The 25,697-nt window shown below is 44.9% G+C and overlaps 1 protein-coding gene across 3 annotated transcripts; it reads left to right on the forward strand.

The window, feature by feature from the left end:
• The first annotated feature begins 386 nt into the window (after positions 1–386).
• MXRA8 (matrix remodeling associated 8) lies at positions 387–24,667 on the forward strand. 3 transcript variants are annotated; one of them, XM_015882161.2, is made up of 12 exons: positions 387–1,479; positions 7,820–7,957; positions 8,356–8,433; positions 13,034–13,057; positions 13,513–13,821; positions 13,971–14,072; positions 14,705–15,163; positions 18,704–18,862; positions 19,076–19,106; positions 19,651–19,727; positions 20,248–20,325; positions 21,205–24,667. In XM_015882161.2, exons 3-12 carry the CDS (start codon positions 8,385–8,387, stop codon positions 21,228–21,230), a joined length of 1,314 nt encoding a protein of 437 aa, XP_015737647.1. In that variant the 5' UTR covers positions 387–1,479; positions 7,820–7,957; positions 8,356–8,384; the 3' UTR covers positions 21,231–24,667. The 3 variants fall into 3 exon arrangements, with proteins under 3 accessions (XP_015737647.1, XP_032304617.1, XP_015737649.1); XM_032448726.1 differs by lacking the exon at positions 387–1,479 and adding an exon at positions 5,073–7,539; XM_015882163.2 differs by lacking the exons at positions 387–1,479; positions 7,820–7,957; positions 8,356–8,433 and adding an exon at positions 12,679–12,837.
• The last annotated feature ends 1,030 nt before the right edge of the window (positions 24,668–25,697 follow it).

Consider the following 25,697-nt stretch of genomic DNA (forward strand, 5'->3'; position numbering starts at 1 on the left):
CCCAGGGTAAATTGGTGTATGTACTTTGGCTTCTTTAACTGACTCTGTTCTTTTCAACGTACAAAACCAGCTCTGCTTTGGTGGATGTGAACCCCAGTTCCTGTCTTCCGGAGGTAATACACCACCCTTGTCTACGCTAGCTCAGAATCTGGCTGAAGTGATCTTACAAACAGCACCCGTGGATAAGTGAAATTACACCTTTACGTCATTCGTGCTGTTCTGCTGCTGACATTACTTTTCAGACTGTGAAAACATCCTGGTTTGGGTTTGCTGGGGCTGAGTCTGGTCAGTTGCTCTCCAAAAATAACAGCACTCTGTGCTTTACCTGGAGCCTTTCACTTTGCAGAGCTCAAATGAAGAGTAGATTTTGCTGTCTCTGGTATAGGAAAAAAAGAATTCAATAACTGTAGCACTTGCAGACATCTGAGCTAATTTTAAGCAATGTGCTGCTTTAACTGTGGAGGCATTTATTTTCGCTTGCCTTTCCCTGTAAGACAGGGGAACAGAATTGAAACAAGGAGTTCTGTGAGTCATAGAATTGAAGAACGTCTGATATTCCATTTGTTTCAATTCCCTGACATAAGACTGAGTTCTGTAGTCGTGATCACTGCATGGTCACTGATGCATAGAGTCATGGAATCATTAAGGTTAAGAAAGAACTCTAACACAACCAAGTCCAAATGTAAATCCATCCCCACCATGCCCATTAAACTATGCCTCTCAGTGCCAAAGCTGCCCTTTGTTGAACCCCTCCAATGTCTGGGACTTCCATGGACATCTTCCTTGTGATGTGTTTCTAAACCCCACAGAACTGGTAAGAACTATAAGATTTCTTTGTCGCTTTCCAATATAGCCAGAGCAGGTGGGACAGAGTAACAGGAAGGAGGAGGTTGAATGGACATTTGGTATTGCGTATCAATATGTGCCTTGTTTCCTGATAGCTTGGAAATTGTCGGGTTTATTTTAAAGGAATTGACAGTTCATGGCAGGAAATGGTCAAATATGAAGATAAGCATCATAGAGGAACGTGCCAAAATAAAAGGTAGTAAAAGCAGCTAGAACAGTCCAAGTCAGCAGTGTGACTGCATGTAAATGGTACTGTGTTACTCACCAGCACTTTCCCCCGGTTGCTTTTGAGTCAGAGCTGTTTTTTCTTGTGACCAAAGGGTTTGCTGCTCTCAGCTCTGGCTGTTCTCCATGGATCATCCCACAGGAGGCTGCCCAGCAGCAGAATCACCAGGCATGGCCTGAAGTCAAAATCTATGACTGGTCACCTGGACCTACAAGGCCTTGGCATGGCTTCCCTCACCATTCTTATTGCTTCAGTTACTGTCTTTTCTGTTGTTTTTCTTAGGTCTGAATGAGCATCCTCCAGAGAACTGTCAGTGCTTAATTTTACCAGCTTGTGATGTGGAAGAATGACATGGTTTAACAGCATCCTGCCATCTGTATGAAACTGCACCGCAGGCCCATCGGAAGGTAGGATGGAGAGAGATGTGTCCTACTTCTGATAACGTCACCTGCTCCTTGGGGAAAGGAAGAGTGGTTTTGCCCTCGAGAAGGCAGGAAAGCCTTTCCCTCACAAGTACTTTATGCAAAAACCTGGGACTGTGAAAAGGAAGCAAGCAGAAAAAGCCCAATGTCATTATTTCTGCCTTGGGTGCAGTACTGTCTCTGAAGTGAGGCTGGGGAATAGAAAGGAGAGCAAATAACAACATGATTCTAGTTTTCAGAGTAGGGCCGGCTGCTTCTGGAGTAGGGCTGCAAGCTGTAAGTAGCTGGAACACCTATTTCTAACTTGTGCTTGTGTTGGAGGGGAGCTCTAAGTGGGTGATGTGGTGCAGCACTCAGGTGTCTGGATAGAAGCAGGACAACTGGTTTCTAAATCAGCACCCTGTTTTCTTTAGTTCAAGTTCTGGGCACTTGGATTGATCTAGAGTAAATACAGTTTGCATAGACTACCCTTACAAGTTGGCCAAGCTCCATGTTTGTGCATCTAAATTTGGCAGCAGGATTATATTGTATTACACAGGGGAACCTCCTTTCAGCTTTGAGTATTTTTATTTCAGATGAAATGGCCTTCAAACCTGAGGTAGGTAATACAACTCTCTGGGAAGCAACCTTGGAGTCCCCTTTTCAGAGCCAACCTATTAATTTTTCCACTCTTTCCCAGTCATTTCTGATCTCAAAATAAGATTCTGTGCCTGGAATTGCACTGCTTAATTATTTTAGGCGGGTGCAACAGATGGGCTGCAATTAGTGTGGGGACCAGAGTTCTCCTTCCAAAGCTCCTAGTGCCAGAATGCTGTTCCCATGTGGAGGGGGACTGAGAGATGTGGTTGAGGCACAATGCTGGTGGTCAGAAAGGGGACACAAAGTGGCATAAATAGCTAAATGTGCCTGTTTCCCTGAACAGTTTGAGAACTTTTTGGTTCTTCATAGAAATATGTGCTGTGTGCTTGTGGCTTAAGCTTTTCTCATGTTAGAGGAGCCTGACTTGCTGTTGCCTGTGGAGGAGATTGCTGGAGAACTGCTCTGGAAAAGGCTCTTTGTTCAGACATCTCCTGTGTTACTGAGTCAGCACTGCTGTGTTCTGTGTCCTGTGGACCAGTTATTTCTCCCATCTCTTCCTCCTTTCCTTCTTCCTTTTGTGTAGGGTTAACGACTTCCCTGTGAAGTGCCTTGAGATCTGGAATGAAGAAGTGGGTCAAGTGAAGGCCTTTTAATACAGGAGTGCTACTGAGCTGAATAATAAGACCCAGGTCTGCCTGTTTGGTGCCTCTTTGTTCTGATATATGGAAAATTCTGGAGCTTTGTCCATAGGGATGAGTAACATCTTGGTGGAATGCTGCTCATCTCAGCTTCTGCTTTCTCTCACTTGTCTGAAGACAAACACGCTGGCTGAATGAATGTTCAAAGGGGTGATTAGATCCCTCTGTTATTTCCTCCTGATTCTCAGTGCTGTCTGCCATCTGCCAAATTGGACCAGCTCTAAGTATTGGTCCCCTAGAGGGGGCTTAGTGGTTGCAGGGTAGGTTTGAAAAAGTGAAGACTCTACAGAACCATAGCTCCCATGGGGCTGAGTCAGTCCCATGTCATAGGTTGGATGCCCTTCAGTCTCTGGCACTTGATATCAGTAAGTTAATTTTGGGGGAGGTGCTTTCTCTGCATAGATCTAAAAGGGGTCAGGGGCATGGAGATGCAAGTGATAGAACCTTAGGGGCTCTGAAACCCCCACTTGACTCCCAGCAGTTGCTGGCTGCTGTTGTGAACCTTAGAGGAAGATGAACAGATGCATATAAGTACACAGAGCCAGCTCTTGAAGTTATGATTGATGGTAACTCCAACTTCGATTTGCATGTTTTTCCATCCCCTCAGGAACTTCGTGGTTCATGTGATTTTGAACTAATATCAATGCATTGAAGGCACTACAGGCTCTCCATAGGCTTGAGAGATAGCAAGGTACCATTTTCCCTGCTGTGTTGTGAATAGAAGCAGCAGGTATTAATGAGTGCAGTTCTCCTTGGGGAAGTCAGAGTGCTGATCTGATCTGAGAGGTAAGAGGGATGCCATGGGCCATTTTGTAGTTAACATTTCCAGCCCTACCCTACCCAAATGCATTCTGTCTCAAGGTTCTTAATATCACTGAAGCTTTCCAGATCTGAAAGACAGGGAAGATTTTGTCCAGCTTCACTCTGCGTCCTCATCAGTCTTCAGGGTTTTCTAGGCTCTCCGTGAGGACAGAGGCAGCACAGTCTAAAGACTGAGGTACTTATGCAGCTGGTCTGGGCTGTATTCCTAATTCTGCCACTGATCTGCTGTGCAAGCTTGGGTGAGTCATTTCCTTTTGTGTTGTGTGTCTCGCTGCTGCTCCTGTCTGTTTAGACTGCAAACTTTTCCTATGAGGAGCTGCCTGTGCTGTGCAGGCAGCCTGCCCTGTCAGCAAATGAGCACAAGTGTGGTGCCACCTACAAAAAGACCCTTGCAAACGTAGTAGAAGATGGTGGTGATCTATTCTGATTTCCCTGCTTGCTTGTTTCTTTCCTGATTGAGGGTAGTGCTTAAGTGCTCCCTCAGTCAGGTACCTGGGACTGAGGGGGATGCAGTCAAATATCTTTAAAGAAAGAAAAAGAAGAAAAACAACACAACAATCCAGTGAAAACATTTATTAACCTATGGGGAGTTAATTAAGATTTAGCTTAACTGCGTGGCATTCAGGTGCTTGTTTGGAAGATTATGAAGCTTGACACGGATTCAAAAGCCCTGTCAAAAGGATTTGTTGTTTACAGGCTTCTGACAGTGATTTTCACAGGCTGTGAATGGCACGAAGCATTATAGAGGTTGGCAAATCTGTTCAGCACCAGAAAAACCATCTGGTGGAGCAGAGTTGTGTGAGATGAACAGGAAAGTAAAAGGTGAAGGCAGGGAGACTCTGCCTACGTTCTTTTCTTATAATGGAAGTGATAAATGAATGTCGCTGTTACCTAAAGCAGGGTTCATGATCTGATAGGTCTTAAGTGTTTGTGAGAGGCTCTGAGTGGATGTAAATAGAGCTGGTGGTTCATATAAGCTTGCTGATTTGGGCCTGCTGGCTGCCTGCCTCTCATGGCTTCTGGGGCACAGAAACCCGTTTGTCTTTTCTACTTGCACCAAACCTTTTGGATTTCATCTTATGGAAGAATCGCCAAAGCTCATTTTTTTTTTTTATCTTGGAAAAAATAATCTTCAGTTTTAAGTCTGGAAAGAAAAGAAAAAAAAAACAACAAAAAACTCAGTTGGTTTCCTGGGCAATTTCTCTGTTTTTGTAACTGGTTCGTATTAATGGTTTTGAGATGAATCCCAGGAATCTGCAGCTGACAGCTTTCCAACGTAAAGGAGAGTTTAAATATAGTGGCATCCAGAGATGCAGGAGAACAGGAGCCTCTGAGCTGCAGAGACAGCAAAGGGTGCACACAGAGTTCTCACCTTCTTACCTGAGCAGTCACGCTTAGAGCAGCATAGGAACACACAGGCATTAGGCACATGTGGTCTGTTTGCTAAGACCAGTTTGCTTGGATACTGGAGTTTAACCCTTAGTGCATATCAGGGTCTTTGCTTGGCAAAGAGCAGAGCTCAGTGTGTTAAAGCAGATCAGAATCCTCTTAATGTTCCATCTGCCTAAATACCTTACATACCTGGAAGGTTTCTGCTATTGCTGCATCACATCACATCAGTTTATGCTCCAGTGCATTTGGCTTGCAGAGCTGAGACAGGGAGAAGCTGAGAACACCATCTTAGGAGAATGCAAATAGGGGCACAAGCGTTTACAGCTAAGGAACAGAGAATAAACGTTGTATTGCTGGGTGTGTAAGAGAGATACTGCTTGTTACATTGCTGGGATAATGACAGGCTTCACTTGACAGCCCTGTCATTGTGGTTGGCTCTCAGTTTTGTCCTTTTAGTTCACAGCTCTTGCTGCAAGTTTGGATTATTTCAGCCTTGTTTATGGGATTCACTGCAGCTGAAAGATTGATTTTAATAAGAAAAGCTTTGCAACCAAATGAAGCCTCCTGGGAAGCGTGTACCCTGTGGTAATTCATGTGGCTCTGTGTTATGTTGCTCTTCTCCATCAGCAGGCAGCTCTGAAGGTTCCTCTGCCCCAAAACTGGAACCCCCAGCTGCACTATCTCTGCCTCTTTTGCTGCTTCCATGCAGAGCTCTGTGCTTTTGGTTCAGCAGGATCCACGCTGGTTTTGCCCCTATACCTGTCAACACTCTTTGCAAGCTGTAGCTTTCCCTGCTACTTTTCATATAAAAGATTATCCTTGTTTTTACTATTAGGAAGGGCTGTAGCCTTTTCCTTTGATTGTAGCACGGTACAATAGGTTTCACATTTAGAGAAGGTGTAGGGAAGTTGCTGGTAATACAAAAATGGAGCATTGACAGATCATGCATCTAAATCCTCGTGCTGTAAGTTGTGCCTTTGTGTCAACAGAGTGTTAATACTGGCACTCCTTTTCAATGCATTACTTGTACTTATAGCTGTGAAAGTCGAGTGGAAGTGACTGCTGCTCCTGCTTCCCAAGTTTAATGGTTCTCAAAATGGATGGAGGATGGAGGGCACCTCTTTGCATCAGACCTGATATTTGCTCAGCTTTCTGGACTGGTGCTCAGGCCAGATGTATTGGGAGGTCTTTCAGTGCAGCCTGCAGGCACGGAAAACAAAAATGCTCAAACAGAAGGGATCAGGAACAGCAAAGTGCCTGGCAGATGTGGCTTGCTCATTACTGCTTCCCACAAGCCAATTAATCTGCCTTTGGGCAGGGCTTTTTTCCACCTGAGTCACCAGCATTTCTGGGTGAAATAGGGGTGACTGGAACAGAAGAGCCTTTCTCTCTGCTTGCCCAGCCTGCAGTGAGCACGGCAGGTGCAGAGCCTCTTGTATACCTTCCCCACGTGTGCATGAGCTGCTCACTTAAGCAGGCTGTGCTGCAGCGGGCAGTGAAGGGATGCTTTTGGTTTTAAGAATCAATACCCAAAATACCACTGCCTGACCAGAGTCCCTTAGCCTGACCTCCATGGAGAATCGCATTAAATGCTCAGCATCTGATGGGGCCGTGTTGGTGCAGCTGCATGTTGGGATCTGTTTGATGCAACAAGACTCTGGGGACACAGGGCAGACTGGAGACTGCACAGAATGAGTGAGGAAAGGGCAGGAGACTGCGTCCCTTTACTCCTTTTATGAACCCCAGAGAAGCTGTTCCTCCTTCCTCCCACTGGGCTGTTTTCTTCAGCAGGCTGCAGTGGGTTTGGCTTGAACTTGGCTTCCTTCAGCCAGGAAATAGCCAATTCGTGACAGCAGCAACCACAGCACTCTGCATCCATCCCAGCAGGCGGGCGAGAAGAGCCTGTAACCTCTGCATTGCCAAAGGTTGGGGTGCAGAGAGAGGTGCGAAAGCAACCTGAGGTTGCAGTGCTGAGTGGGATGGAAGGAAGGACAGGGTGCTGTGTTTGCCACCTGCACAACAAGAGCAGCTTCCCCTCTCAGGGATAGGGTAAAATAGATGGAACAGACCAATGTCAGCATGGAAAAATGCAAGTGGGGCAATTAAGTTTCTCTCCATGAGTGTCATGGGAAGGTTTAGCTTTTGTTTCTAAGCTCTCGTGTGAGAATCCCATGTATATTTAGCTCTGTTTTACAGATAGAATCGTAACATCGCTCATAAATGTCCCTTTTTCCCCAAATCCACTTGATGACTAATTTGATTGTGTAGTTATATCTGTTAAACACTGCTAACCACAAACAACAGCAACCTTACATCATAATAAGAGCAAGCAGAGAAGTTTGCTGTATTTTAACATCCATTAGCAGTGCCTGCGCTGTCTCCTGAATGTCTAGGCATGTAATTTTCCTGCAAGTCTTGCATTAAAAGCCTCTTTCAGGTTCATTTGATCACCTGCTGTTGGGATTGCTCAGGGGCAGGTGGAGATGGAACCATGTGCTTGGCCTAGAGCAATGCCTGAGCCTCTCAGAGCCATGATGCCTCATGGAGCTGGGTGGTGAGTACTCCAACTTGATGCGTTTGTTTAATGACAGCAAAGTAAAGTGTGTTCTCAGTGATGGAATTGTTCACCCAAGCTTTCTGTGTTCAGGTCTGACAGGAAATCCTGTTCCCCATGTTGCAGTGGTCTGGGGCTTTGGTTGTGTTCTAGGCTTCACTGCCTGCACTGCTCTAAGCTCCCATGTATCCAGCCTTTGCCATTATTACCCCTTTGCTGAGATAGTTGCCATTAAGTCCTTGCTTACAAATCACAGGACAAAGTAAACGTTGTTTTCTAGGTTGTCTTCTGAGACTGGAGCTTAAAGTAAAACCACATGAGGAGACAAAGATCAAAAACCCACTGAAGGCAACGGAATAAATCGTCTCGAGCAGACAGCTGGACGAGTGTCAAACAAAGGAAGGAACAGCTGGATCAAGTAAAGCACAAGGAAAATTAGTTCCATCCTCAGGGGAAGGGAGAAAGATTTGTTTCTAGAGCCCAGAGCTGTGTGGGACCAACCATAGCCGATAAAAGTTTGACATCAAAGTCAGGTCCCAGAGGGGAGGGGAAGGAGAGGAGTGGGTGTTTGTACTAACTGTGCAGGGAGAGTTATGGCGAGGAAGGAGGTGGAGTGTGAGCGTGGGGGAGAGCAGAGGGGAGGTGGGGAGTAAGGACTTGTAGGTGGAGTAACTGCAGAATATGAGCTGCTGTCCACAGCTTTCGGGATGTAAATTGATGAGGTCATAGTGTTTTCCAGCTAGCAAAAAAAAAAAAAAAAACACACAACAACACCAAAAAAAGTTTCTTTTTAAAGTCTTCAACTTGTTTTTCAAGAGAGACGGAAACACGGAGAAGCCGAAGGAATGGAGCAACTAGCAAAACTCCTTCTGTGGCAGCTTTTGCTTCAGCAAAGTAAGCTCCTAACTGGTCGATGTGATGTTACTTGTTTCTGTTTCAGCTGCAGAGGACGGGGCTGGAGATAAGAGATTTTGAACTGTTATCTGTGTTGGATTTTGCTCAGGTTCCTTGTTTAGCTGGGTTTGGGTCTGCGGAGGGGAAAGATTTATGGGGTTCTCAGGCTGTTTTGAGGAAGGGAAAGAATGGAGAAATACTTGAGGTTAAATGCTGCTTCATTCAGCATGTTTGTGCAATTTATTTCTTCCTGTCAGTTACTTGAATTATAAATTCAATAGCAGTAATCTTAAAGGAGAGCACTGTAGATCTTGGCTAGTTAGAATTTACAGGGTACAAGGCTATTTTGTACTTCTCTATAGGCAAAAACAGCCGATATGTGCATGCATTCAGGATGGAGGTACAAATGAAGGTTTTTATTCCCTATCAGCATAAAGACAGATAGGAATGGAAAGACCCCATTCCAGATGTTGGCAGTATGAAATGAGGAGCATGAGCTTTTTGGGGTGCAGTGTCCCTTCTGCTTCTCACAGCCCTTAATGAAAGGCTGTGGCTTTCCACCTGAGCTCGAATTTGACCCCTGTTTAATGTAGCTCTCATGTCACCAAATAGAGCCCGATGTGATGTCTAAAGGCAAGGGTTAGGAACGCAATCAGTCATAGGGACAGAAGGGTTATAGTGGCTCAGAAAAGTAAGGGGGGGTGGGTTTAACCAGGGGAAGGAGGAGAAGCACTAACCAGTCCAGCTGCTCCCCAGTGTGGCTGAGCACGTTGGCAGTGCCTGGGGCAGGATCAGCAGGTTGGGTTGCTGCACAGCACGGAGCCAGCAAGTATCCCACCTTAGGATGGATGATCTCTCATGGACATCTTTGGGTGTATTTTGGAGAGAGAACTTGTCCATACACCAGGGAGCCGTGATGCTGAGTGCTGCTGTACCCACCCAGATCAGGTTGGTGTAAGGAGAGAAGGGAGGAAATCTGCATCTCTGTGTTAGCTGAGATGATCCTGCTTGGAGAAGAACCACACCCTCAAGTGTTAATATCTTGCAAGGAGGAACAGAGCTGTGTTTGGAATGGCTCTGCAAACTATTCCATGGGCCTGAAGCCAACATCAAGTACACGAACCAGAAAAGAGTTTACAAAGCTGAGCTAATATCCGAGCTGTCTGCAAGGAAGTCAGGGCAGATCTGCTAAGGATCTTGGTTGTGTGGTGGCCAAAGTGTGATTGGTTTCTTGTCCAGACAGGAGGCTTTTTCCTTTCTGCTGAGGCAGCACATTCTTGCTTTTTGCCAACTCACAGCACGTTTCTACCTGCAGTGAAGTGCAGGGATGGGTGGGCGGCCAGCAGTTCCAGTGCAAGCATCCTTGAAAGCAGAATGCTCATCTGGTGAGAAACTTGTCCCAGCAAGCTTTAAAAATAAACAAGTACAGACTTAGATAGAAGTCCAGTTTCAAAGCCTGGCTCGTCTATCAGTTGGCTTTGTAGGGAAAACTTTGTTTAGACAAGGAACTTTATTGCTCACCATCTTCTGTCTGTCTGTGTTTGAGATGGGCCCAGGTGGCACTTCTGGCTACTGATCTGTGTTAAAAAGGTGACTGCATCAATAGTGCTGGACTCATTTGTGTAGATGTCACCTTGATGTGACTGTGTTATAAACCATCATGGTGTCTTAGGTGCTTTGTCAGCTCCCTGAAGAGGTGACAAAAAGTCAGGATGGAGCCTCTGCCATTTTCCAGAAGTATTTGGAAAGAGCTTGTTAGCACAAGCTTCTGTTTTTGAGGTAATTGTGTAATAACTCAATGGAGACCATTAAATCTCCTGCAGAAGCAGCAGGGTTTGTGGGGAAAAATAAGGGAAGAAGTTCAGGCAGCTTATCCTGGCATCAGTGGCAAAGCCCTCACTGTGTCCCATGGAGCACATGTGCCACTTGGCACTCAGGCTGCTGCCTACTGTGTTTGCTGTTCCCTTTTCTGTGCTGGTATTCTTCAGTGTGAGACAGGAACTTGGTTTCATTAGCAGCTATTTCCGGGAGAAGAGGAGCCATGCTCTTGTTCAGGCAGGACTCAGGGGGCAGATTTCTGTTTGAACTGCTCTGAGGACAGAGCCTCGAGATCCCCGAGTGTGTAAGATGCCTTTCAGAGCCTGAGGCTTTTACTTGTCGTTTGCTTGCAGGTTTTTTTTTGTGGTCTAATTCTTTACTATGAAAGTGGCAGGGATTCAAGCTGTAAGAGCTGGCCCTGCCTTTTACAAGGGATTAGGAAACTCGCAGGCTGCTTTCCTCTTCCTATATTGTGGGAGCAGCAGAATGCCTTGGGGATCCTATTGAGAGGCTGCAGAGAACAAGTCAGGAGATAGCAGATAGACTTGTGTCTCTTTTTTTTTCCCCTTAAGAATATCACACAGAGAGAGGTCAAAGCGATTATCCTCCACATGGAACTGGAAATTTGAAAATGAAAGCTGCTCTTACCAACTCTTAAGGTATTTGGTGGTTTTGAAGCTGCTGGAGTCCCATGAGCACAAAAGGCTGAGCTTCCATAAGGTGCATAAATAATCCTTGGTTTTATACTTGCAGATTGGGCAGTGACTCACCGATATAACTGCTTCCAGTCTGTCCCACTCCTGTAGCTCATAAGCTGTTAATTTTGCAGGTTTATGAGTATATTGCTGATTATCTTCAGTAGCAACTGTGTTATGCAAACAGTAACTCGGAAAGCAAGCTGGGGGGGGGGGGGGCAAGTCTTTCTCTGGATTGCACTTTGGGTCTCACATAGCAGAGCAAATCTCATATTTAACTGCTGCTCTGTGTCCAGTTTATTAAAAACCAGTTGTTTTAAATTCCTTTTTCTCCAGGCGTATGAGAGATCAGAGGCATTCCAGATTCCTTTGATTTATAAGCTATTTCACTGACAGCCATCTCAAATAACTCTGTGTATGCATTCAGATTTCCAACGTTGACGAGGAATCATCACAGTCGGTTCTGCTTTCTTTGTGTTGTGGAGTTCCCATGGCTCTTATAAAGCCTGCAACACGCCTTTTTCCTTCTGTCCCCTCCAGAGCTTCAGCTGCTGGGCTTCATCAGGCCAGCATCTTGCATGAGCTTTGTTCTAGTGCACAGAGTGACAGTCACCCAGGGCCATCTTTGTGTGGCAGCATCCAGCGAGTCAAAATAAGATGGTAAGAGGCAGGCAAGGCTTCAACAGATGCTTTTCCCTTTTCCTATATGTCCCCTGGTCACTGAGGGGCACTCCTAGAAGGACCCCAGTACCCCAGGGGTCCTCCAGGACCACAGCAGCAAATCTGGCCCTCATGGACAGGGCAGGGAGAGCTGGATGAACCTTGCCATGCCAGCAGAACCAGCACAGCGTGCAGAAGCAGAAGGACAGGCTGCTGAGCAGAGAGCATTGGAAGGCTTAGAGGGATGTCTGTCAGTTGTTAGGTTTATGGTGCTGCGTTCGGTCTCAGTGTTTTTTACATTAACATACAAGAGGAAAGGAGGGAAGTAAATGCATTCCTGTTGCTTAGCCAGAAGAGGATGTTTCTGCAGCACCAAATCAGCTTGCTGTCAATGAGCATTAAAGCAAAGCTCTGTGCAGCCAGCCAGCTCGCTTCCTAGCACGCAAGCTGCCATGCGTGTTGTGATGCTGTGCTGTTCCCTTGTCACCCTGCAGATGCCACCAGCTCTGACACGTGGGCAGTGCTGGCAGAGGCTGGCAGCTTGTTGTATTTTACCATCAGGTATTTTGCAGCCTAGTAGCAGACACCGTTAAATAATGGGGTTACAATGTCTCAGTAGGATGTCTTTTCTTATATCCAGAGCTGTATGGTCTCCGTCCAAGGAATTTGTTTTCTTTATGATGCTGAGATTACAGATGTAGAAAGAATTCCTTACATTCAGAGTGTCTTTGAGCTGGCAGCTCAACAGAAAGTGCTGCTCACTTTTGTTCTCTGGTGCCACTGGCCCAATATTTTGTGATAGGAAAAGAAACAGAGTTTATTCTCAACCCGTGCACTGATGCAGTTAAAATAGCCCTAATCTGGAGTGAATTTACAGGGCTGAAAAGCAAAAATGCAGCCATTGTCAGGAGGACATTGTGCCTATGACATTAGCAGGACAAAACAGCTTGTTATCCTGCTGGAACCCACTTGGGCTTGACTGGTTAGAGAGATGAATGATGTCACTGTGTTGGGAATCCGTGCCCTCCAAGCACGGTGCCAGGAGACCTCTCAGACCCCTCCTACACAAAAAGCAGGAGGGATGAGGCCGGGGGGGTGCAGAAACAAAGCCATCAGTTCATTGTAACAAAGTTCTTCCTGCGTGCATCTGAGTCACGCGAGTTGGAGAGAGTTGTGGTTGCTTCCAGAGCATCGATGGTCAACTGTGCAGACCAGGAATGTGAGCAGGAGGATGGGTGGACTCTACTCACAGGCATCATGCACCAAGCAAGCTCAGTCTCTGGGCTTAACCACAATACCCATGTTAAATAAGTGTGTTAACAACAAAGGGAGTAACAGATGCAATAATATACTTATACAAATACTGCATTTGTATTATTTATTTGCTTCTTTAATTTTGACATTCTTTTTTTCTTCTGCTTTAACAGGTTCTGTTGTTTATTTATATTCAGGTGAGTGACGTCTTTGTGATCTGATTGGGTTTCTGTGGTCATAAGAAGAAATTTGGTGTCATGAAATCAGAGTCCACGTGATGGGGATTTCATGGGTAACCTCTGTAGGCACCAGCCATGTACACCATGAACCTAATGCCTCTAAACACTGATCTAACCGAGCATTATGATTAGGAAAGGGTAGGTATGATGGGTCAGATTTAGGATCCTGATAACAGGCACTGTTTTTTGCTGTAGGAAATCAGTGATTTTTAACTTAAAGAAAATAATAAGAAATCATTTATTTATTGTATTTCTCCATTAGAGAGCTCTGTGTTAACCTTGAAAGTTACTTTCTATCAGATGGGTTTCTTTTGGGTGCAGAGATTCTAGGACAGGACCTAATCTTACTCTAGTCCCTTCTTTACATGCCATTAATGTAGTAACTTTATTCTTTCTTTGCTCCTTGCCCTCAGTCCCAGCTGATGCCTCAAACCCAGACAGTGTTGTAGTGTCAGTGTTAAACATCAGTGCCACACGGGGGTCTCAGGCTGTCCTGCCCTGCAAGAGTTACCGCATGGTGTGGACTCAGGACCGTCTGAATGACCGCCAGCGCGTGGTGCACTGGGATGTGTACAGCACCTACTATGGAGATAACAAGATGGAGAGGCTGTGTGACATGTACTCAGCAGGAGATCAGCGTGTCTACAGCTCCTACAACCAAGGGAGGATATTAATGCCCCAGAATGCATTTACAGATGGCAACTTCTCGCTGGTGATCAAAGGTACTAAACAGGATCTTTTTCTCTTTTATCCCTAAGCTTTGCAAAGGTCTTTTTGCTTCAGTGCAAGCATTTGTTGAATAGCATAAATGACAAAAGTAGTTGGCTCAGCATGAAACATTCAACTTGTCCTCTCTTCTCTCTTATACTAGATGTTGCAGAGAGCGATGCAGGTGTATATTCATGTAATCTTCACCATCACTACTGCCACTTATATGAAACTGTGAAAATTCAACTAGATATCACCAAGAAAGGTGAGTGTGACAGCATGTGGTGTTCCTTTCTGCAAGGGGAAGTGTGGCAGCTGAAGTCCAGTGGCCCCCAGTGCTGAGCTGTCTAAAAGACTGATGGGGTAGAAGTGCACCCCTGCTGCTGTTCCCACAGCTTCTATGCAATGAGAACACCCAGGTTGGCCTGTGAGCCCTGATCTGCTCATCTGTGTTTTGATTCTTCTGTTATTCCTCTTTCAAGAACAAAACACAGGACAGTGTTCCTTGCACTTCTTCAGTAATTAGGGTATTTTGTGGGAAGGAAAGCATTTCCTGCTTGGAGAATCAAGGCGCAGTGTATTGAAGTCTGTTATTCTTATTCTATTCATGGTCTGTTGAATGTTCTTCCTGCATCCTGAAGCAAGAGATGAACTCTCACTTTTAAGGAATGGAAATGGCCGTGCTTAATGCACAGACTTGGGATGTGGAAGATATGGGTGCCTTTGTTCACTAAGTGCTAAACTGAGTGTGGGTGAGGTAACATTACCCTTGTGACACTTCAGGATCTTTGGAGAGGATGTGTTATAGGGTTGCAGGGTCTGAGAGCAACCTCAGGTGTGCATGTGTGTCCTTAAGCATGAGACAAGTGTGTAAAGATGTGCGTGTTATCTCTACAGCCAAAGCAGCGAAGGAATACTGGGATGGGGAGAAGGCTGTGATTGTTGCTTTGGAAGGCAGTACCGTGATGCTCCCTTGTGTCAACCGGAACCACATCTGGACCGAACGGCACAGTGAAGAGGAACAGCAAGTGGTCCATTGGGACAGGCAGCCCCCAGGGGTTCCCCATGACCGTGCTGACCGTCTCATTGACCTGTACGCCTCCGGTGAGCGTCGCTCTTATGGGCCTCTCTTCATTCGTCAGAAGATGAACATCACTGACACAGCCTTTGCCCTGGGTGACTTTTCCCTGCGAATTTCTGAGCTGGAAAATGCAGATGAAGGCACTTATTCCTGCCACCTGCACCACCATTACTGCGGCCTGCACGAGCGTAGGATCTACCAGGTCTTTGTGACAGAGCCAGTGAGAGAGAAGAAGGTGGTGAATCTCACAACCCACAACAATGCCCCGGCTGTAGGTGAGTGGCTTCTGACTGCAGGAGGGGGGAGGGAGTGTGGTCAAGGCAAACCTGTGCCCTGCAGAAGCACTGCAGACACCACTGAACTAAAGGTGCCACTCGAAGCAATGCTGGTGTTTCCTGTATGGTTTCTCCTGTTTGAGCCACGAGCAAAATGCCCTTAAAATCAGAGTTAGATAAAGTCTTGCCTCCCTCTCTCACTAATAGTGTGGTGCTCTAGTGTGTAGGCTGCATTCTTTCTGAGCTGTTCCCATTACAATTGTGTACCTGGAGCTACATTCTTCAAAATATTAGTGAGGATTCTCTGGTGTTGCTTTAACACTGAGCTGCACCCACAGTGGAGTGACCCACCCACCAGGTCTAACTACCCCTCCTGCTGTATTGCAGTGACATCATGTCCTGCTGCTGTTTGCTCTGCTCTGCAGTGCTTAAACACCCTAAGGCAAGCAAGCTGTTTTTCTAACAGACTCCCATTTCTGCTTGCTTCTATGAAACAGGAGAGGGTGTGGAGTAGGGGGTCGGTTCTATGCTGCCTTTGCTGTTACAACATGCTCCTGTTTGCATAAGCACTTCCCTCCCTGCTGCACAGGGGCTCAAGCTGTGCCAGGTGCCAGACCCTGCAGAATCAACCACCAGGAATTTTCCTCCACCCTTCAGCTTTTTTTCTTTCTCTCTTTTTCACATTTTCCACTGCAGTTGAGCTATCATTTGACAGCCTGTCCAAACCCCAAACCATCATGCTTAGTTCAGGCAGACAAATAAAATCCTGAGTTTTAAATATACATATATATGTGAAAGCCCCTTAGGTATAGTTCCATCTTAATGTTTTAAAATGCTCATTGTGGCTTAACATTTATTGGCTGCTTACCACAGACTTTAGACATTACTGTGTAGTAATGGTGATAGGAGGAAGCCTCCTCACCTCCCCACTGGGACCAAGGCTGGTGTCCAGAAGTCCTGGCTGTACAGAAGAGGGGCGGCCATTGGGGCTGTGCTGACACAGGGACCAGAACACACAAATCTCAGTCTCTTTGAGCACTATCAGAACCCACTGTGCAGATGGAAACTACATCTTGTTTCCACTGTTGCCCATCCAGGAATCTATTACCTGGCAGATCCTGCAGGTAATACAACCTGTTTGGGGCTCTCTTGGTTTAGTGCTGCTAAAGGAATTTGTCTTCCTAAGAAAAGCCATTTCCACCACCAGAAAGAACAGCCTTCGAGGAGCTTTATCCCCTGGGGGCAGGGAAGGATCAGCTGCTTTGAGAGCACCAGGCACAAAAATGTGCTGAGTCCATGGGAACAGGGAAAGGAGCTGAGATGCTGGAGTGCCTTTTTCAAGCCCCTCGCTGATGGGCAGCCTGTTTGTGTATAGCAGCAAAGGCTTGAGATATTGTGCCCCTATGTGAAGAGCTGTGCAGAAGTTTTCTAGGCTGTAACTTAAAGCCAGAATGAAACATCAGGAGATAACAAAAGCAAAGCAATGAGATCTTTCTCAGCGAGCAACTATCGTTTCTGGCCTAACTCCAAAGCTCAGAGCTGTTTCCAGACAGGAAATTTCATCCTGTTTTGAACTATAAACATGAGTTCAATTCTGTTCCCAAGTCCCAGCAGAGTTAAGTGTGTTGTATGTCTACTAATTTAGTGTATTTTTACTCTGTGTTTGTTCTGGAGCGAGTGATTGAAGAATAGCCTGTCTTGCAGAACTACATTCTGTCCTTGACAGCCTAGACAAGAAAATGGGCCACGTATCCAACAGTTGTGAGCTCTCATGGTGCAGCTCTGTCCATTTATCCCAGCTGAAAGATCTGAGCCTTTTAAGTTTTGGTAAGGAAACATGAAGGCATCTCTTCCAGTTTTTCATTCCCCACCATTAGGAGTTATTTTCCAGTAGTTAGATCATGTGAATGGACGTACTGAGATATACTGAAGGATGCTGGTGATAGAATGAAGCTGCAACTCTGGTTTTGCAGCTTGCCATTCTAGTGACCTCTCTGATACTGGCTAAAGTTTCAGTTCAGATCCGACCCTTCCCTGCAGTGCTGTGGTCCAGGAACAGGATGCATTTAGATCTGCTGCCTCAATGGCTGCTCCAGCAGCTACCATCTCATTATGGCAGCTCCTGAAGAAGCCCTTCGTGATGCAGAGGTTTGTTAAAGCAGAACTGTCACGTACACTGTTTGCAGCTTCACAAGTGGCTTTTTTGGTTTGGTATTTTTTAGTGGTGAAAAATACATGCTATAGCTTTGAGCAGGAGAGCCAGCACACACAAAGCATCCAGCATCTAGAGATGTGTTGGTTAGCTTAATAAGCTGCTTGCCTGCCCTGCTGTCATAGAGGGTGAGGTTGGACAAAATCAGTGCACTTGGTGCTGTGTTTTTTTTTGTGGGGAATATTGTGTTTCTGGACTCGGCCTATTTACAGTACTGAGCTGATGGAAATGAGCAGTTTCTAACATTCCCAAATGGCCTCAAAAGGAAAACCAGCTGTTGAAATAATGATGAACTTGCTGGCTTAGCTCGACTGCGACATTCTTGTTCGTGCTGATCAGTTCTGACCTTAACTGGTGCTGGAGATGTGGCTTCGCTTAAAGAGGAATACCAAAACGCTGCTGGGGAAGGCTGTTCGTGTTGGAATACAATTAGCTGGACACAAAGCCATGTCTCCATGTCTGATAACAAATGAGGCCGGCTGGCTGACTCTCATCCCTATGACTACTCAGTCCCAATGTTAAAATCGGTGCTTATTATTGGCTTGTTTGCTTCAGAAAACACTGCTGAATGGCATCATGGCTCCGGGGATGTTTTCCCAATCTTTCCCCTTATTCCCTCTGACTGGGTATGGGATTAAACTCCCTGGAGGACGGTGGTCAGAACCCCGTGCTGATGCATTCAGCTCTATTCTGAAAAGCCTTCCCACAGCACAGTCTGTCCTATGGCTCTGCAGTCTGTGCCTGGATTTGTCTACTCCTCTGACAGTTGCAAGCAGAGAAGTCGCTCTCTTTGTATGTGCAACACATTGACCTATTTATTTGAGAGCTACAAAAAATGTTCCACGTAAAAGATGAGAGTTACCCTTTCCTATGCTGAGGAACTGCAGCGCTGCTGCACCCACAAGTGGAATGGAATCTTGGCTTTTCTTTGTGGGGGGTTTTATTTTATTTATTGGGTTTTATTTGATTTAAAAGGGAACTCGTTCTTTGGCACTGAAAATTCCTCCCACTCTGTAAATTACAACCCTTGGCTGGGAGTGGCCGCTTCATACTTCAGCTGTCTGGAGCCGGAGCGATGTGGTGTGTGTGTTGCAAGGGACCCAGAAGAGGGCTGTGCTACCCCAGAGCAACTCTGGGTTGTCTGTTGTGGCTTCTTGCTGGACTTGCTCTATGCTGTAAACAAGAGCAGCACTCTGATAAGCAGACAGCAGCATGGGGATGTGCAGTGGCCACTCAACATGCTTTTCAGTTCCACATATGAACCCACTTGCAAACATGCTTTGCTTTGAATGCCAGTCACAATGTATTCCTTTTCTCTCTGTGCTCAGATCCAAATGTTGTCAGGGGCCACAATGTGATAAACGTCATCATCCCTGAGAGCCGCATCCACTTCTTCCAGCAGCTGGGCTACGTCCTGGCAACGCTGCTGCTCTTCATTGTCCTGCTCATCATCGTTGTCTTCATCACCCGCAAGCGTCGGCAGAGAGGTGAGTGCTGGAAAACTCCATCTCTGGAGTGCTGGGGAATGTCCTATGGCAGGAGAGGTGATTCTGCAGTTAATTACTTTGCAGCACATTGCTTGTTGGAAGCATCATAGCAGGCGACTGAATAGCTGCTACGTATTGCTGTTATCAGTGGTATCTGAGAGGTGTTGGTTGAATTGGATATAAGTGCTCATTCTATTTCTTTTCCCTGTTTAGGTTATGAATACAACGTGAAGAAATATGGAGAGTAAGTATCATTACAGAATCTGCTGTCTGTGAGTAGAATACATAAGAACAAACTGGTCCTTTGCCTGTGCTGTCATTAAGAGCCTGAAACAGCTGAGGATCTGTTTGGTAGGAACACAGCCACCTACAGCACAGGCTGTCTGACAGAGTTTATTTGTTTTACACTGTAGTCATTATTAGGGTAATGTTCCCAGGAAATACACGCTTCCTTAATGGTTGAATATCAAGAAGCAAATTTCATGCTGTCAAAGTGTGGAAGGAGAAAATGGCTTGTAGGGATCACTTGGCATCTCTGATTATAATTTGGGCACTGATTCACAGATTGTGTTTATGTGAGTTGTCTTTAGGAGGTAGTAGTCAAGGGGTAATGCATTTAACAAATAATTAAGTCCTATATGAGATTTTTTTAGCCATCCTCCAGATGTAAGGGCAATAAACAATTTAAGTTCTTGAGAAAGCTATTGTGGGGGAAAAAAAGGTGTAAAAGGAGCCAGTTATTAAAGGATGGACCAATAACCATTTTTTCATTCTTGTTGGTTTTCCAGGAAGGATGTAAATCTTAAAGAATTTACAGTCGACACAACAGATCTGACTCAGTACAGAAATGAAGACATCAGGCTGGGTATGTATCAGCCAGCAGCTGTATTCCATACCTGTTTGGAACTTCTTATAACTAAGGACTTTCTGATGACATTTCTACGTTCATTTTGTAGTAAGATAACTTTGTGGTTGTGAATGCACACTTAGGAGAATCTCATGTACTTTGAGTCTCAACGTTACTGCAGTAATGGCCCCAGTGAGCCAAAGGCAGATACAGAAGGTGAAGTAAGGAACAATGGAATAGCAGAGAGTGAGTTGCAGACAAGAGCAGCAGCAAGTATAAATTGCTGTCATGATGGAAGACACTGTGGTACCTATGAGGAGCAGAGTTAAAGCATGATTGGTACCAGGAAAAACATACAGCAACCCTAAGATGTAGCATGTTATTCTGCTGAGCAGTTGGTTAACTCCATGAGTTAGTCTATCTGGAACTGATAGACCTAGGGTATTTCAGCGAAGGGCTGATCCCTTGCTTGTAAAGCTTTGTTTTCTCTTAATGTTCTAATGGCTGTCTGAATTACATACTCTCCTCCCTTACACAGATTACAAAAACAACATCCTGAAGGAGAAGGCTGAGCAAGCCAGAAGTTTCCCAGCAAAGAACATTGATTTAGACAAAGGTAATAATGACCTGCTTCGCCTTAATTGGTGGCTGTAGGAACCTTCTGATGGGTTGGAGAAGGGGGGAGGGAAGAGCGCAATATAGCAGTGAGCTGACCAAGCCACAGGCAAATGAAGAATGGTAAACATCATGACAAATGGCAGCAGGAATGAGAAGCCAGTTCCCTTCCTGTCCTTTCATCATGGAGCCACAAGATGCAAGTAGTGATTAGGCTTTTAAAAGCTTCTGGCATGACACAAATAGAATTTTTCTCTATTGGAAAAAGAATGCCTAGCAGGGTTGGAATAGTGTGTTCTGTATTACAACCTCAGAGAGAGATGCATCTCAAAAATGTACTGGCATGGTATTTGAGAAGAAAATGCTGTGCAGATGGGTGCTGTGAGTTGAATTAATTTATGGGCAATAGGCAATCACTGACTTTATCCAACAAAACAGCTCCCTCCTTCTGGGAGCTGAATCTCCTTTTGTTTACCCAGTCTTAGTTCTGAATGCTATCTGTCAGTTTGCAGAGTTGAGCTTATGACAAGCTGTGCTTATAAGAAGGTACTATGGCTCCTTTCATATGAATTTAGAACATATTAAATGTGTCTGAAATGGCATCAAGAAGGGAATGATCCAGACGGTCCATGAGTTGCTTTAGATCTGCAGTTCTCAATGCAGTTCTCATGATATTTTACATACACATTGCAGAGATGATCTGTGCAATAGTTTGTATATCATAAATCTCACTGTGAGGTTTATGAAGAAGATACTAGGAACATGATGGACTGCAAATGGTCGCTTGTAACTGTATAACTAATTCCACATCACTGTGTGTTTCTTTGGATGGTTTGAAATGCCAGTCCAGGTAATGATCTCCATTTCAATTTGCTTTCAGACTTCAGGAAGGAATACTGTAAATGAAGACATTCCCAAGCTGCTGGCTGGACCAGAAGCTTCAATCAAAGATAGATGGAAAAGAGATGCCTTTCATGATACCATGTCCCTCCAGTTACCATACGTTTTTCATGTAGAGTTTCTTCCCAGTAAGCATGAGGGTATTTGCAAATGCTTTCTGAAAGAGTTAGGCCATCTGTCTTGCGTGCATTTATGATGGGTTTGGGTTTACTTTTCTTCTATTGTTCTCCCAGTCCTCCCTCCCATTTTCTTTCTGATATTATTGTTGTTTTTACGCATCAATGATTTTTATGAGCTGAATCAGCAGACCTTTTGCTTTTATGTTACTGCTTTAAATAAACCAACCTGCAACACTAATCTTAGCCATCATTATATCAGGCATTTTCTTTTTCATGCAATGTACTCATTAGAAGAATAACAGCAAAGCCTGATTGTGATCTCTCATATGCTGGTGTACATTGAGAGGAAGAGTACTGTCACTTAGCACTTTATATATTCCAGGTACAAAGAGTTGCTTATTCAGCCCTTCACAAATAACAATATAAATACCTCATCATACAAACAGGGAAATGTCAGCATCCTCTTTTTACAGGGGAAAGGGAGGCACATAGGTCTAGTTGCCACCAACGCAGTGTTGGGATCAGCTCCAAAGAGCTCTAGGAGTCTGCTTTTGTATTTCTCACTCTAAGCTTGTTTGTTGATTTGTTTTTGTTTCAGTGCAAACCAAACCAAATTTGTCAGGAGCAAACACTTTCAGCTGCAGATGGAGGTCAAGTGCTGTAAAACCAGTGTCAGTTAGATCAGATCCAGAAACATTATGGACAGAGCTAAGCTCCTGTGTATCTGGAGTATGGTTTTCCTGCAGTCCTTGAGTGGATCCTCCCCACACAGTTCTTGTGAGCTCATCACACACAAAAAAGGTATGATTACAGCACAGTTAGACTGACTGTTGAATAACTTCCATCAGCTAATTATGAGGAACAAGACTAACAACACATCCCACCAAATAGCCTGTCAGGCACTGTGGTGGATCATGGTCCCCAAAGGAAGAAGCTAGTGAGGGGTATTTGTTCTGGGGTGTGTATGTGTGAGGTAGTGGGGCTGTGGGCTGAAGTTCCACATCTAATTCTGCTGTATCAGGTGGGGGTGTCCAAAAACTTGGAAGTTGTTATTGTTATAATACAAGCAAGGTAAAGTGTCAGGAAAGCCAGAAAATCTGAAAAGCTCTATACGGTGTCTCTGAGTGCTTGAGATATGCTGTGGCACCATTCCCAAACCATGGCACACCTCTGGTCCTTTGTGCATAGATGAAAATAAGGCTTCTTGGGCCCAGGTCCTTATTTGCTTTCCCTTCTCCCAAAGTATTCAGCCATTCCTAGGTTGCCTTTGGCAGGATCTGATTGGAACCTAGGCTGCATTCCTGCAGGTGTGTAAGGCTGCTCTGGTTATTCCATCAATGTGGCACTGTCTCAAATAATTGCCATTAATCTCTTTCTCCCTCCCTTTCATGTCTGTGAGTCAAAGGTTGGAGATCTTTGCTTGCTGGTTCAGATTGCTTAGCACAGCTCATATAGACATCAGCTCAAAGCAGGGTTACTCATAAACTCCAGAGGCATTTAAATATTTTGTTTGACTTCTAGGCTGCAAAATAGCTTAAGGGGAAATAAATGTATTTGTTCACTGAAACAAGTGCTGGGAAGAGCTTGATGAGTTCCTCATCCTTGCTTGGATCTCGAGTTTGAATTTGGATAATGGTCAGACAAAGCAGTAATAACCCTCAGCTGATCAGAATGGGAGATTGAGTTGAGATTGTGGGCCTTTTTCATCAGGGGATGCATGCTCTGTGTGATTGGGCTGAGGATGTGAAACAGTGGTTTAGAAAAGCAGCCTGCCACATCCAGCGTGTGATTTACTAAGTTAAAATTCTGGCTGAAAGAAATCCAGGCAGGATTGCTGGCCATTGATCTGTGTGTTTTCAAACTGTTGAAAGAAACCAGAAGACTGAGCTCTAAGCTGAAGAGATTCTTATTTATACTTGTGTTTCTTAATCCAGAGAGAGTTATCAAGGGCTGTGTGCCCTCCAGTGCTGGTGAGAAGCCGTTCAGATCTTGTTTCGTGGTGGGACTTGGTAGGTGACATTGATGGTTGGACTTGATGACCCTGAAGGTTTTCTCCAACCTAAATGATTGTGATCTTGCACGTGGTAATTAGGAGTCTGGGCTTATAGGTAACCACTAGCTGAGGGACGGGACTGTGTTCTGTTCCCACTCTGCCAGAGGCTCGATGTGATTCTAAACAAGCTGGTTTTCTCCCATCTCTCACCTCAGCCTTTCCTTCTGATAAATGATAAATGATTCTATCTTAAGTTACTTGAGATATTATGGTTTCCTTATGACTTTATCTGTCCCAATAGGAAAACTGCAATGGAGGTGGGTTTTATTCCACTGATGTTCATGCTTGTCTTGGCTTTGTTACTCAGTCTTGCCTTCTGTAAGCTCACTCATTAGCAACTAACTATGTTTGTTAATCACTCTAGGAATGCTGTAACCTGTAATATATGCTTTCCCTCATTTTATCATTACGTGATAATTTGCAGGAGAGAGTGCGTGTGTGCAAATTGTAGGCTTAGATTAGTGAAGATGACATAGTCATGATCTTAATTGGACATAAATAGGGAGGAAGGAAAGTAAGTACAGATGAAAGAGTAAAGCACCTGCATGGAGCCAGTGGCACGTAAGAGGGAGAAGAAAGTGAAAGAGCCCATTGCAGAGTCTGGGAGGGGGGAAAATCTTTCCATAAGATGAGGTCTTAATTGAAGAGTAAAAGAGCTTAACTTGAATGGAAGCTCATGAAACAGTGCATGTTTCAGGTGGGAAGGTTGGTTGTGATTTCTGCCAGTCTGATCAACCGGACTGAAAGCATCAAGAAGCTGGAGCATGCTTTTCCAGTTTAGTTATCTTTGGAATACGTGCAACTAGTGCATTTTAAGGCTGTTTCACAGTGCAAGCCAAAGGGTGCTAAGTGGGAATGCAGTTGTTTGTTGTCAGGCACAGTTCTGATACAAAATACTGCAGCAGATGAACCCTTTGAGTTCATTTGGCTGATACAAGTGAAGTTCCAAGGCACTTTTGTATGTCTGCAACTTGGCGATGTAGAAGCAGGGGAGAGTTCAAGTGAGGAAACAGTCACACAATGTGATATTTGTTAGCCGGAAGATACAGAAGGCCACTGGCATAACAGGCTGGAAATAGAGCCCTTTCTTTTCTGCTCCATGCATGACATGCTTCCTCTCAAGACTGAGGGGAAGGCCTGGTCCATACATCTCGTTTCGTTCTTCATTGTCGCAGATTAATTTTCATGATTATTGTTACTTTTACCATTTGTCCTTGCTGTGTAACTCTCGTAGCATTTAAGAAATAAAGGAGATCGTGATAGAGTTTCAAGCAAAGATTGATTTTATTTCTTGCTTTCTGGAGATCCTACCTAAACTATCACCAGCATTAGCTAATTCTTCCCAACAGCATGTTTAATCTCAGAGCATCCTGAAGTGCTTGACAAAGTGCAGTTGTGATGCTGTGAGTTATTCCAGTGATTTCAGTATGGGATATTCATCTTTGACTTGGGACACCATCAATTGTCTCACATGTGGGGCTTGCAGGCAAATTCTAGCTCTCTCTCTTCTGTGGCTGCACATGGAGTTGGAACTATTTAGCACAGAGATGAAGGCTGGCAGCTCCTTTGGAGTACATAATTTTGCAGGACCAGAAGGGAAGATAACATATCCTGCTGGAATAGTTAATGGCACCGTTTTATAACTCTCTCCCAACCCAAATTCCTTCCTTGCAGAACTAACACCTTGCAAAGTTCCTGCTGTGCATTCTGTTCTTGGAGGGCTGCCACACACTGAGTAGTATCCCAGCTGGTGACAGAGTTCTTTTAGGGACACTGATGGAGGCAGCTTGCATTGCAGTTTGGGTGGATAAAGCAGGGTGCAGGTGCACCTTGCTGAGAGCAAATGGCAATTGTTCTTGAGCAGGCGAAGCCAGGGACCACGTAAAATAAAGGTCTCATCCAAATTACCCTTAATGGGGCTGATTTAGGACTTTACTGGACGTGCTTATAACCTGTAAATTGGATTATTTGTTGTTAGGTGAAGACAAATGAGAGCTCTTGGAAAAAGAAAGATACTTTGGGCAGAGTGAGATCATCCTGGAGCTGATGCCAGTCCCACTCTGCATCTCTATAGGCATTGGGTCTGATGTTCCAGAAAAGCAGCTGGGCACATGGAAAAGCTCATTTAGCAACCACAGGGTCTGCCCTGCAGACCACTGAAATGAAATGTTTCATTGTCTTTAAACTGTCCAAATGAAGTCCAGATTGTCCCTGTTTCCTTTTGCACTTTCCAGTCTGGGTTGAGCCATTCCAATGGAGAGGGACTTGCTTGTCGTTAGCAGAACAGGTTTCTGAGGGGAA

This window comes from Coturnix japonica, chromosome 21, assembly GCF_001577835.2.
Source record: "Coturnix japonica isolate 7356 chromosome 21, Coturnix japonica 2.1, whole genome shotgun sequence".
Taxonomy (NCBI): domain Eukaryota; kingdom Metazoa; phylum Chordata; class Aves; order Galliformes; family Phasianidae; genus Coturnix; species Coturnix japonica.